Source organism: Gavialis gangeticus, unplaced genomic scaffold (genome assembly GCF_001723915.1).
Source record: "Gavialis gangeticus isolate Ggan-Ray unplaced genomic scaffold, GavGan_comp1, whole genome shotgun sequence".
Taxonomy (NCBI): Eukaryota; Metazoa; Chordata; order Crocodylia; family Gavialidae; genus Gavialis; species Gavialis gangeticus.
This window is the reverse complement of record NW_017729034.1, coordinates 92182589-92198099: the sequence shown is the minus strand read 5'-3', so window position 1 is coordinate 92198099 and position 15511 is coordinate 92182589. Positions and strand designations below refer to the sequence as shown.

General features: G+C 43.1%; 1 protein-coding gene across 5 annotated transcripts in view; it reads right to left on the bottom strand.

Annotated features, from left to right (window-relative positions):
• NHSL1 (NHS like 1) overlaps nucleotides 1-15511 on the bottom strand; it is a 227253-nt gene that overhangs the window by 175399 nt on the left and 36343 nt on the right. The window contains exon 1 of one of the 5 annotated variants that reach the window (XM_019527083.1): nucleotides 10962-11086. The exons of the other annotated variants lie outside the window; for them this stretch is intronic. Within the exon in view, the coding sequence (XP_019382628.1) occupies nucleotides 10962-10977 (16 nt within the window). The 5' untranslated portion in view covers nucleotides 10978-11086. Of the gene's footprint in view, nucleotides 1-10961; nucleotides 11087-15511 lie in introns of those variants that run through there. 5 annotated transcript variants of the gene reach the window in all.

Genomic DNA, 15511 nt, shown 5'->3' with positions numbered 1-15511 from the left:
TCCTCTTATTGTCATTGTTGTAATTAGATATTTCTGGGTAAAGATTTGTATAGCATTGGTATTAAGGTAAGTATAGGCAATATAGGATTTGATGGGCAATTAGAATTTATAGTGACTGTTAGGACTAAGTGGGTTTCTGTGTAGTTGTATAGCATATGATACTTATCTGTTCTCGTTAGTTTTATAATAAACTGTTGATTCGTATCAGTAACATCTTGGTGCAAGTCCTAATTAATCAAATCATAACTAATTACCAGGTGGATTGGGTGGTGATAGATATGCCCTGGTCCATCTGTTAACTATCTCGGGGCCAAAGACCACCTCTTCATTTGCTGTCTGACTGTAGGGGGAAGCCACCCATTGAGCAACCCTAATTAGACACTAATTAAGTCCATGCACAATGCTATTGCATGTTAAGCATCACCTAAAAAACATGTGCTTGTGCAACTGCATTAGCACAGCCAAATGTGCATTTTAGTACTTAATTTTAGTACCTCATATACCATGTGTGGACATGCCTAGCGGTTTTTAGTGCACCACAATGCTATGTAGACAATGAAGGGCTGGCTGTAACACAAGGGTGCTTCAGTGTGGGGGCTGCCTACCAGCTAGCCCCATATTGGAACACTCTTTTGTCCCAGCCAGCCCCTCCACAGCCACTGAGCTGGGTCAGAGCAGCCCCAAGCCTGCTGGCTGACCCCCCGGAGCTCCCTGCCAACTGGGGTTGCTCCGCCCTGGCTCGATGTGCTGTGGTCCCGAGCACATATTCAAATGCATGCCCAGGAGCAGTAAATTCCAACACAAACTGTATTTGAGTTTATTCATCTGCATTAACTGCACCTTTAGGCATGCCCACAATATGCAGAACTGCTGTACTTAATGCAAAGTAATGACTTAGACTTAATCCATTAAAAAGCCTATGCAGATCTGTATCTATATATATCTATATAGATATATATATATAGGCTTAAAGTACACACATCCTATTTTACAGTGCATTTAAGTATTCATTTCTTTCAATGCCTGTGGATCTAAGCATCAATGCATGCTTTTTTCTTGCATATCTTATTGTTCTCAAGCCTACACATTTTATTCCTTAGAAATAAAGCTTTGCCTCTTAGTTGCATTTTGAATGCACTTCCCTTTGTTGAGTCCACATATTTCAAAACCAATTTGTATTACACTTGCAGAACCATCATTTGCGTTTTTAAGTAGATGACACCCCCCCCCACCACCAAATGAAGAACAAAATGGTAACAGAGAAAAAGGTGTCAATCCTCCTACCGATCATTCACAAACCACAACAGGTATGACATTATGTAAATCTCACAACTAGCTTCTAAAACAGCCAATATGAAGGAATGTATCTATGGAAATACAGTAGGAAAGAAGGGCGCGCACACAATGTATATTTGTAGTGCCTATGCGAATGTGAAATTACTGCACAGTGGAAACATTTAATCTAAATTATACTACTCATCTAATATTTCCACTTCAGAGAAGTCAATTTTCAAATTACCCTGAAAGACTGCAAACAGCACCACATGGAACAACTAATGGAACACAAGAATCAAATATTTGTGTTTATGTATGCCTGTATGCACACAGCATTGGATCAATTCACATCTTGAAAGAGCACATAGAAATGATACAAAATCCATGCTAAATATTTATCAAAACTTCAGATTCTAAACATCCAGTTATAGAAATTCTAAAAGCCAGGCTGCTGGGTTTTGGGTTATAGCCATGTTGGACTCAGGACACAGGCAGGCAGAGTTCTTTGAATAGATGTCACATCTTTTATTAGACCAACTGAGTAGTTGGAAAAAAGTTCTTAGCAGCCTTTTGGGTGCTGTCACCCTTCTTCAGGCATAGGGAGTCTCTGCTGTTCTGAGGCTCCAAAAAATGAAAGAAACTACAAGTGTGGCAGGATGTTAGTGAGAATGTAAATAGGTAGAAATTAGAAAGACAAAAGATAAAGCAGAGACTTAAAGCAGAGAGGAGAGGGGGAAGAGAGCAGGGGAGAAAAAGGCTAAAGGGCGACATTACAATGATAGAACACAAGGTGGAAAAGAGGCTGTCAGTCAAAAAGAAAGTAGTTGGAGATCAGGAAAACAGGCTTATATTCAGAATGAGATCATAAATAAACCAGTACAAATTTTATCCCCACCGCACATTTCCAAGTGAGGTTCACTGTTCAGAAAACCCACTGAACTGGAATGGCAGGAGTTACCAACCACACCGAGGAATGTTGGCATACCTAGAGAAGGAGAGATTACTTATCAAGCACCTGCCCAGCTTCAATCCAGGGCTGCTTTTAATTCGCTCAGAAATTTTAGAGGAGAAAAACAAAATGTCCACACAGTCAGTCACATCTCACTCCACTGGGCTGCAAAGAAGTGAAACGCGAACATATACGCACACATGCACCATTCATTTTGTTGGTTCTATTTCTGTGCTATTTAGCAGGCTCCTCAGCTGCTTTTAACTAAAACAATTCTAGCAGTTGTAATGACATATCTAAATATAACTCTACACAAGAGCCATAATGTATAAACACAATCTCAGAAATGAGAGGGAAAAGAAACTCTTGTCTGTTCATTTACCAGTGTCAGTCTTCACTACAGCTAGGGACAGAATTACACATTATCCAGTTTAAGTGATCAGACACTGGTTTAAACCTGTAACAGAATAGAAGTTCAGTGCACATAAGCCAGTTTCTAGATGGCCAAAACTAGTTTAAGATAAACCTGGTTGAATGTAGTATCAGACTTAACTGATTTAGGTCAAACCAGTTTATGGAACTTCTGTCCTAGACTCTTTCCTAGTTCAAGTTAAATCAGAGTCCCCCAGCATGCTTTTCAGTCCTGGACTGGGATGTGCTGTCTGCTTGAGCACAGCAGGGTTGGCCCCACTCTGCTCTCTAGCCCAAGCAGTGAGAGCTGGCTAACAAGGGAGTGGGGTTGGGAATCTGGCTGTGGACACAGCCCCTGCCAGACTTTTCCCTGCTGGAGTGGAGGGAGTGGGGGCATGGACCAGCAGGCTCAGGTGAAGGGGAGGGAGAGGAATGAAACCCCCCTGTCTCCCCCTCTCCCATGGGACCCCAGCCAGGGTCTGCTAGCTTTCCCTCCCTGCCAGGATCCTATGCCAGTGGGAGAGGGGAGACAGGGGGTATAAACCCATCCCCCACTTCCCCCCCACCCTGATCCTGAAGCACTCCCCAGGCCACATGCCCCCTGCTGCTTGAATGGCCAGCAAGGGGGTAATGCCAGCAGACTCCAGCTGGGATCCCATGCCAGTGAGATAAAGGAGGCAGAGAATCTCCCTTCTTCCCCTTTGCCTGAGCCTGAGATGCTGCCTGGGCTGCTGGGGGGCTGGCCAAGGCCCCCGTCACCCAGGGGCAAATCTGGCAGAGACTGCTTCCCCCTTCCCCCTCCAGGCACACCCTGGCTAGGGTCCCTGCAGGCCAGGGTGGGGGTTTAAGCCCCTCCCCCAATCATACTCAGAGGCCAGGGCCATCCGCCGCCCCAGCTCAGCTTCCCTCCAACCTTCTGGCCACTGCCAAAGGGAAGGGAGGACTCACTCTAGCACCCCCGAGCTTCTAGCCTGAGCCACTGCAGGTATGCGTGTGCATTTCCAGAATCAAAAGTCAGCATCTATTCACTTGCTTCTCGGTTCAGTCAACACAGGTTAGACTACCCTGCAAAGACAAAATCAATTCAGGCTTGGGCTTTTGAATATCTGTACTTAGCCTACAAGGTTTTTGTTTGATGTTTTAGATGTGGACAGGCATTGATTTCTAGTGCTGAATATTTCTGCAAAATTTGTAGTACACTTGTGAGAGGGAGCATACAGGTGTTCCAGCCCGCAGTCACTCCCACTTTTCTGCTCCCCAGTCTTTGGAAGGTCAAGGGAAGCAGTGGCTGCTTGATTCCTCCCAGTCCCTGGGAGAAGTGAAAAGGGCAGGGAAGGACTCCCTGAGCCTTTCCCAGAGCTTTTCTTACCACTACTCCCCTTGCCCTCCCCAATCTCTGGGAGGAATCTACTGGCAGGGAGCAGCATTCATTCTTCCATGAGAGATTTGTGCAGGCAAGATCTTCCTCATTGAATGGAAGATCTTTCTCCTGGATCTGCTTTTTTCCTGTACGAGAAACTGCATGAACGCATGTACACTCCCAGCTTCTAGCAGAAGAATGGCATTTCTCTCGCTAGAAATGTAACGCCGATCCATAACTTTTGTTGTATCTGTTGACCCCTGAGACAAATCATGGTGAAAATATATAGGCCAGTATGTTACCATAGTTCCTCTTTCTTACTCAGCTCTTCTATTGACTTACTCTTTTGATCTTTGCAAAGTCGCCTCGTTTTTTGTACTGTTTCCCTGCCCCACATTCACTCTCTCCCCTATCCATTACCACTTCAATCTCTTTGGCTAAGTACAGACGGTCAAAAAGCCCAAGGCTGAATCAATTCAATATTTGCAGGTTAGTCTAAGCGGTGTAAATTGAACCAATAAGCAAGTGAACAGACATTCACTTTTGATTCTGGAAATGCAGTCACGTGCCATAACTCCCAGCTTCCTGGCTCCAACACAAGTGAAGCCCTGCCACCACCACTGGAAGACCACCAAAGCCCGCTGGCTCCATAGGTCTGATCTAGCCTGCAGGCCAACCCATTTGCTGCTTATTCCTATGAATACAGCTACATATCTTCACACTACTTGTCTAGCCAAACTACAAGTATTCACTCTTCTATTCTTTCCCTATATGCCTCTACATCTCTCTCCCTTTTGGCAGTCCAAAAAAAATAACAAAGAATAACCAAAAACCATTTTAAAAATCCCCATTGAAATTTGCTGGATTTTTTTAAGTAACACACACACACACTGGTCAGGAAATACACCTTTCATAACACAATCTGGCCCCTATCAATAAACACATGGTCTGTTTGAAAGGCTGCTCTACATTTCTCTGCTGTCACCTGCTTTCATTCAGGGAATTTACACAGGTGTCCTATTTAGAGTCAAGTGTTCCATGAAATGGATGAGGTGGTAATAGCTTAGCAGGACAGCACTGGACCAAATCAGTGCTTCAGAGTATGAGTAGACCTCAATCCACTCAGTAAGAGAGACAGACTTGAATAAGGTGGACAAGAAAAGAAAAAGGGAAGAAAATAGACCAGGTAAAAAGGGAGCAAAAGAGTAAACCTGTTAAAATGCAAAATAGGGTGAAAAGAGGCATGAATTGTAGCAGAACTGGATCTGTTAGCTAAAACCATTTCACCTAACCTACTAATCTCTGGTGGATCATACTGGATTAATAAAAAAGTACCAAATGTATCAAATCACAGGCGGAAACAATCTTCTGCAAAGGAGAACTACCCTCTAGAATCCCTGCAGCAACAGGTCCGATATGAGTTGCTTTGCTCAAGAACTATACAGCTGAAATTAGGAGACATGAGGGACAGAGAAAGGGCAACAAAATGTTTATGGAAAGAAAAAGGAAAATAAAATAAATTCTGAATAGTTTCACATGTGGGCAGTATCTTCTAAACATTGTAGAAACAAATTAATTGTCTTTAGTGTGTTCGTTAAAGCAGCTTGTTACCAGGCTTAAAGAACGTAAAACTAGGAGTGTTCTAGTTTCTCTACATTATTAAAAAGATCTATAGAATATACAAAAGAAAAATGTGCAGATCCCAGCACATACACGATGTCATAAAACTCCCAGATGAAAATCAGAGTTTAATTCACACACGCATACCATCAACTAGCTAGTTTTTTTAGTTTTAAGCAATGCAGATTTAAATTCCGACTGGAAATATAGGAAGCATCCTTTTTTTAAATGAATACAAATCCCCTCCCTTCACTCTCTCGTTGGCTTGCTGCTCCATATATGAAGAACGAGAAATGTAAGACAAGAGATGCAATGCAGCATCACGTACAGAATGTTGCTAGCCTTGCTTAACTTGGAAAATGCATTTGTTTCAAGACATCAGAGAAAATCTGTTTCTGATTCCAAACATTAGATATTTTCTGAGAACATTGCCAAGAAAAGAATCCAAGGAATGTCCTTACATGCACAGCACACGCGAGACAACTGGTGAGCAGGCCTGTGATCTTAAATTTTTTCTTTAAAAAAAAAATCTGCATTTCTAGCATGGAACTCTCCTCTAGGGAGCAACAAGCACATGCCCAGGATTTTTCATGGATAGTCTCTAACATAACCCTTTGCTATTATTAGTATGAAAGATTTCCCCCACGAAATCCGAAGTTGTATGCCAAGCAAAGATACAGTAAATACTTCACAACTGCAGGCAGGCAGGAGTGCACACCCACTCTGCAGCATTTCTGGTACTATTTTCCTTCTGCAAACAAACTAAAGTAACCTAGGCCAAAGCTGCAGAAATACAAGCTTGCTTTTCAGCCCCCCACAATGTGCTGGGGCTGGTGGCTCCCAGCCCTTCTTGAAATGAATTCTTAAGTACTGAAGTTTATTTTGTTTATAGATGCGAATTGCTAAGGTCCAAAGAATTGAGAGCAATAAAAGCAGTATGGCTTTGGCCCTTCATCCCACATCCTGGCTTCAGTCTATCATCAACAATAACAGTTCCATTGTTGTATCACAATATTTGAATAATCCCAGCGATGGGGCATAGGAGTATCTCATACTCCAAATGCAAAATTAAGGAACAGAAAAATTTGTACCTAGTTTTCCCTGAAGCATCAACCCAGATACTACTTAGAGCAGTGATTCTCAGTCATTCTAGATTCAAGATACCCCCTCGGAAATGCCAGCTCTTAGTTTTCACTAGTTTTTTTTCACTACAAAAAAATAACAGAGAAATTCGTCTGTTGCAAAGAGCTCAGAAAGACCACACTAGGTCAGAATGTCTTTGATACTAAGGATTCCTATTTGAAAACTTTGGGTTTATCTTGCAAATCAGGTGTAGGTGATTGCACACCTAACTGGGCTAATTTTGTGCAGTCCCCTTAAAAGCCTCTCAAGGCACCCAAGGGTGCAGTGGCACCCTGGCTAAGAATGACAGTCTTAAAGAAAATACATTGTGGCTCGCTGGAGACAGCAGGGTGCATCTGCATCCTCTGCTGAAGCAATTCCAAAGGAGCTTTAGATGGTAACTGAAAGCTTGGCCACAAAGATAAGTTCCTATGTGTTAGACTACCATAAGTGTGGGGCACGTAACACGAAAGGAGTAAGTGGTATCTCTCACATTTAACATAGATTTTACATTATAGATTAAGAAAACGAATAATGGCAGTTTCTGTTGGTTAGCCTACAGGACAAATTCTCATCCTAGCCTCCCTTGTGAATTATGGTGTGTAAACTACCACAAGTGACTGCTTGCCTGTGTACATTTCTTACCGTGCAGTAGCGTGACAGAGATTAGTGCTATGACATAGGGTACAAGCTGCCCCCCACTTACATGTACACAAGCAGTTACTGTAGTGCGACTGATATATTGTACATTTATACAGAAGACAATACAGTTGCACCTCACAGACTAATTCAGAAATATATCATATATTCACTTACCTTGGGGAAACCTTTGTCACTATACCCTCACCAGGAAGTTATATGCTTTTTCTTTTCACAATAAGGTGCCATCTATGATGGTAAGGGCACCAAAATGGTAGCCCAAAAAAGACTAAATGACATAAAATAATCAGAACTCATGGTAGCAGTACCATAACTCATGATAATCTTTTATTAGATCAACTAGATTTGGGCAGAAAAAATTCTTTAACTGCAAGCTTTCGGGCACAAGCACTCTTCTTCAGGCATAGGAGAAAAGATTGTACACGTTCTCCTGGGTAGAAATGAAAGTTCATATTTCATAGGAGATTTGAAGGTATGATAAAATCTCCTATTTGGAATCTCTTCTCCTATGCCTGAAGGGTGCCCAAAAGCTTGCAAGTAAGCTATGCTTGTGCCCAAAAGCTTGCAATTAAAGACCTTTTTTTTGCAAAAATCTAGTTGGTCTAATAAAAGATATCATCTCTACCATGAGTTCTGATTCCTTTCACCTCTAGACCAATATGGCTACAACCTGGATACCTGACATTCTAAAATAATGGCGCACCCAAAGCCAAACAAGCCATTAAAGGTGTGCTAAAGTTTATGTAGAGGATTTCAGAACAAACTCAAACACCAAAGCATGCAATGATTCAAATCATATATAAACAACGACAACTGATTTATCTGAGCAAGAATGCTAATCGTTACCAGAGCCTGAAGACAACTCCTATTGCACAGCATGGGAGTTGCTAGCCCTAGAAACACACAAATAAAAAACACCCAGCTCTCCTAGTGTTTTCCAAACTGAACAAAACAAAACAATACCCAAAAGGCAAACATGCTGCTCTGTTTCAGATACAGAAGAAAAACCCTCCACCCAGTCAAGCCTGGCACCCTTCTATTTTATCCTGACAATGTCCGAAGCTCAGCACCATGACTAAATACAAAACAAATTGAAACAACTGGAAGAGAGAGGAAAATACCAAAAAAATGGGAGAAAGGACCGATGATTCACATGTTTGATACCTGTCTTGGGCCCCTTGGTGATGTGAAACCTTGGTATCTCCAAGGTTATCCAATTACTAATTTCTATATAAATTTAAAACTAGGATAATGTATACTTAATCTTTACTCCTTTCTTTTTACTTCTATTTCTCTGTTTGTGAATGCTGTAATTGCACTAAAATATCATACAAAACATGAGAGTTGCAAAGTTTAACAGCCATAAAAACAGGAAACCTACTTTGTCATCACAATGACCAAGATCTACAGTTAAAATTCTAATGGTAATGATGTCCTAAGTTTGATCAAAGCACACTGTTAACAGTTCAACAAAGCTGTCTAGTACCACTCTGCAAAGTATGTCCCTAGCTAGGATCCAAAATCTTATAATTACCAATTCAAGAAAATAATGCTTATAAAAATTTTCTTCTCTGTGGAGACATTTTCTTTGCATTTGGTCTATATAAAAGGCTTCTAATATGCAGGTTTACTTTAAAAAAATCTTTAATGTAAATATAAGCCTTATTGTAGACAGTAACATTTTCATAAATGCCAAAGTATGCCCATTCTCAAAAGTGACATAATGAGTCAGAAACCCATGTCACTAGACAGATAATGGTCACCTTGATGGTGCCTGACTTGTGAAAACAGAACTTGGGTGCTTTTGAAAATCCTACCCATACTTCAGATAGATTCTGCTTTAAGCAGTTACTGATAGATAGCATCAAAGTGATACTGTAATGCTTTCAGAAGTAATAGCTCAGAACCACTTGTTTCATTTTTGCTCTCTTTTATAATTCTAGTGACCTGTCAAATTGTATGCACATCATGGATCAAAACCCCCAAGGTCTACAGTGTTTAAGGCTCATTAGCCTAAATTTAAGGTGTATTAGGGTGCATATTTACATGTGTGCGCACTAAGCATGCTGTAAAAGTGGTGAATTTGGCTATTTGCATCTAAATTTGACACCTGCAAATGCAGGTATCAAATTTAGGCACGAATAAAGTGCATTAATGAACATGTAGACACATTAAAGTGTGTGTGTGTGTGTGTGTGTGTGTGTGTGTGTGTGTGTGTGTGTGTGTGTGTGTGTGTGTGTGTGTGTGTGTGTGTGTGGACTGACTGGGGACCAACTTTAGTCAGTCCACACACAGTGTTAATGCACTTTAATGCCTGCACATGTAGACATCTGCCTAAAACTGCTTAATGAGTATTAAGCTAACGTGCATTAAATTTAGGCGTGCTTAAATACACATGTAGACATGCCTAGTTTTAAGAAAATGCACATAACACAACATGCAAGTGTGCATGTGTGTGTAGGAATAGATCCAATACGTACTTTCAGATGCATAGCAAAAGTGTGTTCTGTAATTTTTTCCCCCCATGGATCTTTGGAGTCACAGTGACACTACTCAGGCTATGATTTTGGCATAAGGGCCATCTTTTTATCCTGAGGCGTGCGCGCGTGCGTGTTTACAGTGTCCAGTGCAATGAGGCCTGGATCCTGACTCGGGCCTCTGGAGTCTGTTCAACCAACAACAGCTATATGCTTTTACTAAATATAATTCATACAGCACTTTGAGATACCTGACGGACAGAAGCTAGAGAAATCTCAGAAGAAACGTTCCGTTTAAAGTACAGCATTTCCCATTTACTGCTTCTTCTCCCAGGGAGAAGTATCTCTTTGTTAGAGACCTAACCTTTCCAACAGCTCTTTGGTCAGTCAGCTTCCAGCAACTGCACTTCAGAAGTGTGACAGCAGCAGCTAGGTAGTTCTAGAGAAATACTGAGACCTGAAAGAAAAAAAAAACACCCCCCCCCTCACTCTCACTGATTTTGAGGATCATGTTCTTACAAACCACACCTTTTTATTATTTTTTTTCCAAGTCCATCTCCCTGTTTCTCACTTGCCCCCTGCTTTCCCCTCACACACACAAATACACACAAACTATTTGCATCACTATGACAAAAGTATTTCCCCTCTTCTCCCACTTGGCACTCATTACATGCCATTCAATTTATGCAATAATTAAGCCAGTGTCCATGTTTCACATAATAAACCAGTCCACAAGTCTCTGCGATTTCAACAGTCCCCCCCTGAAATCTTCTTTACACCAACTACTCAGCTGTCCTTGACACACACAAAGCAAGCTTGCCCTATTATCCGACAGGCATCCACATCCCCGACAAGAGAATTCCAAACAGGCAGCAGCGCTGTATCGGTTGCTGGTTCATAAGAACAAAAGGAACAGTGGATTTATACCACTCTCATTCCTGCACACCAGAATAAACTTCCATATACTTCAGAGTGTTTTGAAAGCAGATACCATCCTAACACTAAAAGCCCAAGCCTATCAAATAACACAGCCCAGCTCAGCTGACTAGAACCATTGCAATGACTTTGCCAGAGAAGTCCCCCTCACCTTTCAGACAAAACATTGTGAGGCAATTCCATGAAGAGGAGAAAAAGTGTTCTGCTTTCCAAGCGCGACACACAGTACTAGGTACAGCTGTTCTCCGATCTACCCCATTCAGCACACAGCCGGAGAAGCGTGGCAGTGGGCCAGCTCATGCTGTTACAGGAAGCTGCTACCCAATCCACTGATTTCTGAGCTGCATGGCTGACACCTCCCTATCTCTAACTTCCCCACCCTCTTTCAAAAGACCCTTAATAAAAAAAAAAAAATTTAATGGCTACTGTGCCTCCTTAATCAAACCCACCACAGCACAGGCCGGAGTGTAATTGTTTTATCTCTTCTGTCAGCATTTTTCCCCTGCTGCGAATGCAGCTTATATCCATCAATTGGTTAGCATTAGAAAAATAAATCACTCTAATCCAACTCAACTGTTTGTTATGAATTACTAACTCTGCTCTTTGTGAACATTTTTTGTTCCGGCTTTTCTCTCTCACCCCTCCCCCAAAAGTGCTTTGTTTGTGTGCGTGGTATTTCAGATGAGCATATACAACATAGATACATATATTAGGAATCTCATAACTGTGCTGGAATGCCAGCTAGGGATGGCTGCACAAACACTCCTTTACATGGGGAAAAAAAGGTTAGCAATTAGGACATCAAATGAAGTCACAGCTTTTTAAGCAGGGCTGTCCAACTTCTGAGCGGCTGGGGCCACATGCTACATGGGCTGTGTAGACTAGGCAGACACCCTGGCATTGCCACCCCCACCCCCTTCCGCCATGTAGACTTCTCAGCACACAGGCTGCATGGGCTCCTCACCCCCTGCCACATGGGCTCTTCCAGTGTGGAGGTTGCCTGGGCTGCCCTACAACTCAGACTGCATGAACTCCTCAACCCCCACCACCCACCATGCAGGAAGCAGAAGCTGGAAGAGGGAAGAGGAGCCCAGGGACTCCAGCAGTAGCAGAAAGAGTGGCAGCTGGGAAGGGAGCTCATGACCCACAAGTTAATCCTGCACAGGCCTCACATGGCCCACAGGCCACAAGTTGGACAGTGCCTTGCTTAATAGCAATCCTACATTGGGTCCAATCATGTATGTCTTATTCCAGAAATCTACCCATTAACATGAGAACAGACAAGCTGCCATTTACCAGGTCAGACCATAGGTGTATCTTGCTCAGTATCCCCAGTATCCTGTGTCACACAGTGGCAGAAAGTAGATGCTAAAAGGGAGCGGACATGGGGCATAATGATACTTTCTGTTTTGTTTACAATTCCCATAGTATTCCCTAACATAATGTTTGCCTTTTTGATGGCTAATGAGCACCGAGCTAATGTTCTTAGCAAACTGTTTACAACAGCTCCCAGATCTCTTTCCCACGTGGTAATAGCTAATGTAGAGTCCCTCATAGTGTAGGTATAGTTTGGATTATTTTTGCCCAAGTGCACCACTTTACACTTATCTAACGCTATATTCATCTGCTATTTAGTTGTCCATTCACTCCATAGTGAAAGATCTTTCTGTACAGTAGTTCCTCACTTTCCACCTTCATCTTTACCACTTGGCTAAACTGGTAAATGACACAAAATTATTCTCTCTCACTACCCACTCCGGTCCTACTGTACTGCATGGGAGTTCTTCCTGCATAAGGACCACAGGATTTAGCTCAGTTTCTTTAGGGCTTCATTGTGCTTTTAAGGCACAGCCCTGGGTTAAGGCCAGTACAAACTACTTAGTGGGAGTATATTCATTGCTATTCCAGTTATGAGAGCACAGTGTTCCCACAGGATACCAATTCCTTTCCACAGACCAGTGGGTAGAAGTTAAATAACGGGATCTTCAGATCACTTTTTGTCCCCTCAAGAAAATACTTCCTGTGCTCAAGTACTGGAGGTGTTTTAGCACTTAGACAGGTTGCTTACATACACAGAGTACTCAAGTTTAAACTCAGACAGACCAACCATTCTGGCTTAGGTGCATATGGTCTTCAAAACCTTCTCCTGAAAGGGTCTGAATCAGCAAATATTTTCTGCCAGCTGCAGCAGTTACTACCATGCACAGTCCCGTGAGTGTTTAATATGTACATAACACTTAAGTCCCATGCCCCTAGCAAAACCAGGTCCTAAAAGACCTTGGCCCTTATATCACATGATTCTCTGGAAAAGTCAGGATGGCTGACTACTGTACAACTAGGAAAGGGGATACCCTCCGCAATCATTATTTGTCTGTAGGTCCAGCTTAATGTGAAACACATAAGAACATGCATGAGAAAATGTCTTGAGGAGCTCCTAACCAAAACATCAATGTAGAAAATGATGCAAACAGCTCAAAAAACAACAAAGCACCATTAAGATGTTGAGTGCTGTCAGCTATCGCTGGTCAATGCTTGTCATCAGATACCCACCCACTGAAATAGCTTGGGTAACAGCTTCAGAATGAACAGAAGTTCCTGCAACAAAACCGTGGAGTAAATCTACGGAGGTTTCAGTCCATGATTAACAGACAGTTTAGCTTAGTTTAACCTGTATTTTCCTCCAACATGAAAGATACAGCTCAGTGTTAATGTCTGAATATACCTTATCTAAGAAGTTATATTAAGGAAAAGCATTCCTCCCTTTGCTTTCTGTTCTAAGTACCGTATTCACATCCCAGGCTATTTTGGTTCTTAAGGAAGATCTTCACTAGCCAACAAACTGTGCATACAAAACATTCAGCAACATATTTGGGTGGGGGAGGTGTTTAGCTGGGTTCCAGAGGGATCAGTTTTAGGTCTGGCCTTGTCAAATTTTAATTACCTGGAAGAGGACATAAGCAGCACATTAATGACATTCATAGGGGATTCTATCTGAGAGCAGCTGCGAATGCCAGTGAGGACCGAAAAAAATAATACAAGTAGACCTTGGGAGATTAAAAAACATGAGCCGAGGAAAAAAAAGAAAGAAAGAAAAACAGAATTAAGATTGAATTTAGAAAAAAATACAACTGTATACATGGGGAGAGAAGGGGGAAGGGAAAGAAATAAGATGTACAAGGGAAAGGGAATCAGTAATGCTGACCAAGAAATTATGCATGACTTGGAAGTGCGACTTGGTTCCAAAATAAAGCAAACGTGTTTTTAATGCTGTGCCCACAAAGGCTATCCTGTCGCACAGATTTCAGAGACTGAATACCCCACCACTCTTCAGAGCTCTAACAGCCACCTGGGAAGCCAGTTTCTCTGCATCACCTTGTGAAATATCCACCAGCTACACTATACTGGATCCTTCTTCTAACTGCCACTGAAGGGAGCAGGGGTGGAAAAGATGAGGACACATGGTAGGGTGACAACCTTTTTAAAATATAAAGGCAGGGACATGCCCACTTCCCTTCACCACCACCACCCCCCCCGGGCAGCACAGCCGAAGCAGAGCCGAGTGAGGCGGGGCAGTGGCAAACGTGGGCTACCTGCTGTGGGCTCAGGGCTCCCGGGGGGGGGAGGCGGCAGTAGGACAGGCAGCCAGCATTTGCCTCTGCCCCATACACAAATCTGAGGGGCACTTCCCATCCATGCCCCCCTCCCTGTGGGTTGCATGCAGCAGTGGGGAGCTGCCCTCCCCTGTGCCCCCTGGACAAGCCACCCATGGCTCTGTCCCACTCCCCACCCCAGCCTCAGGGCCCTATGCACAGCCCTGGCTAGGCAGCACACCTAGCCCCAGCCCCTGCCTTATTCTTTCCCTCACCAGGGAGGCCTCATTCTCTCCCCCTCACACCCGTTCCCCTCCCACTGACTTATCTGCAAGGAACTGCTCACCACCCTGCCTGGCTGCCTTACCAGCCATGTGCATGTGTGTGGGTACATACGTGCATGTGGCATCCCCCGTGTCCAGCTCCCAGCAGCCCCAAGCAGCCCAGAGCACTTCCAGCCTACAAGGAGAAACCTGGATCCCTGTGTGATGCCGCAAATCCAGGACAAATACTGTCCCAGAGTCATGCAGCCTGGGACCGGGACTTCATGATCCCGTTCTGAGACTGTCCCACCCAATAAGGGACAGGCAGTCACCCCAGACATGGGAAAGTAGAAAACATTTCCAGTCCAGAAAAGGATAGGTACTGGGAAAAGGGCAACTGGGAGGGAGAATGACGCTTCTAGAGGGTAGAGGTAGATGGAGACCAACCCCCCCCCGAAGGTGGAAGTTAGGCTGGAACGAGTAACCTAAGTGGAGCCCCAACTGTCTTCTTCGTGGTCACTCCTCCCCATTACTCTGCATACGTGATCTAAAGCAGTCAGTACTGCTCTAACCATCTCAGTCTGGATGTTAAAAAGGCTTTCTCCTCTCTGCTGGATCCACTGTTGCAATACAGCAAACCAAAGCAACCGAGAACAAGGAAGGAAAAAATCAACCATAAGAACTCTTTATGGTGCAGTAGAAACAAACAGCAGGTTTGCAACTGAAAAAGCCCTGTGGATCTGCCCATTTTGCAGCCCCCGCATTGTCTCTTAGTCTTCTATGAATTGGGTAAAATCACTATCACAGAAAGAAGGATAATAATCCTTTTTTTTTTTTTTTTTTTTTTA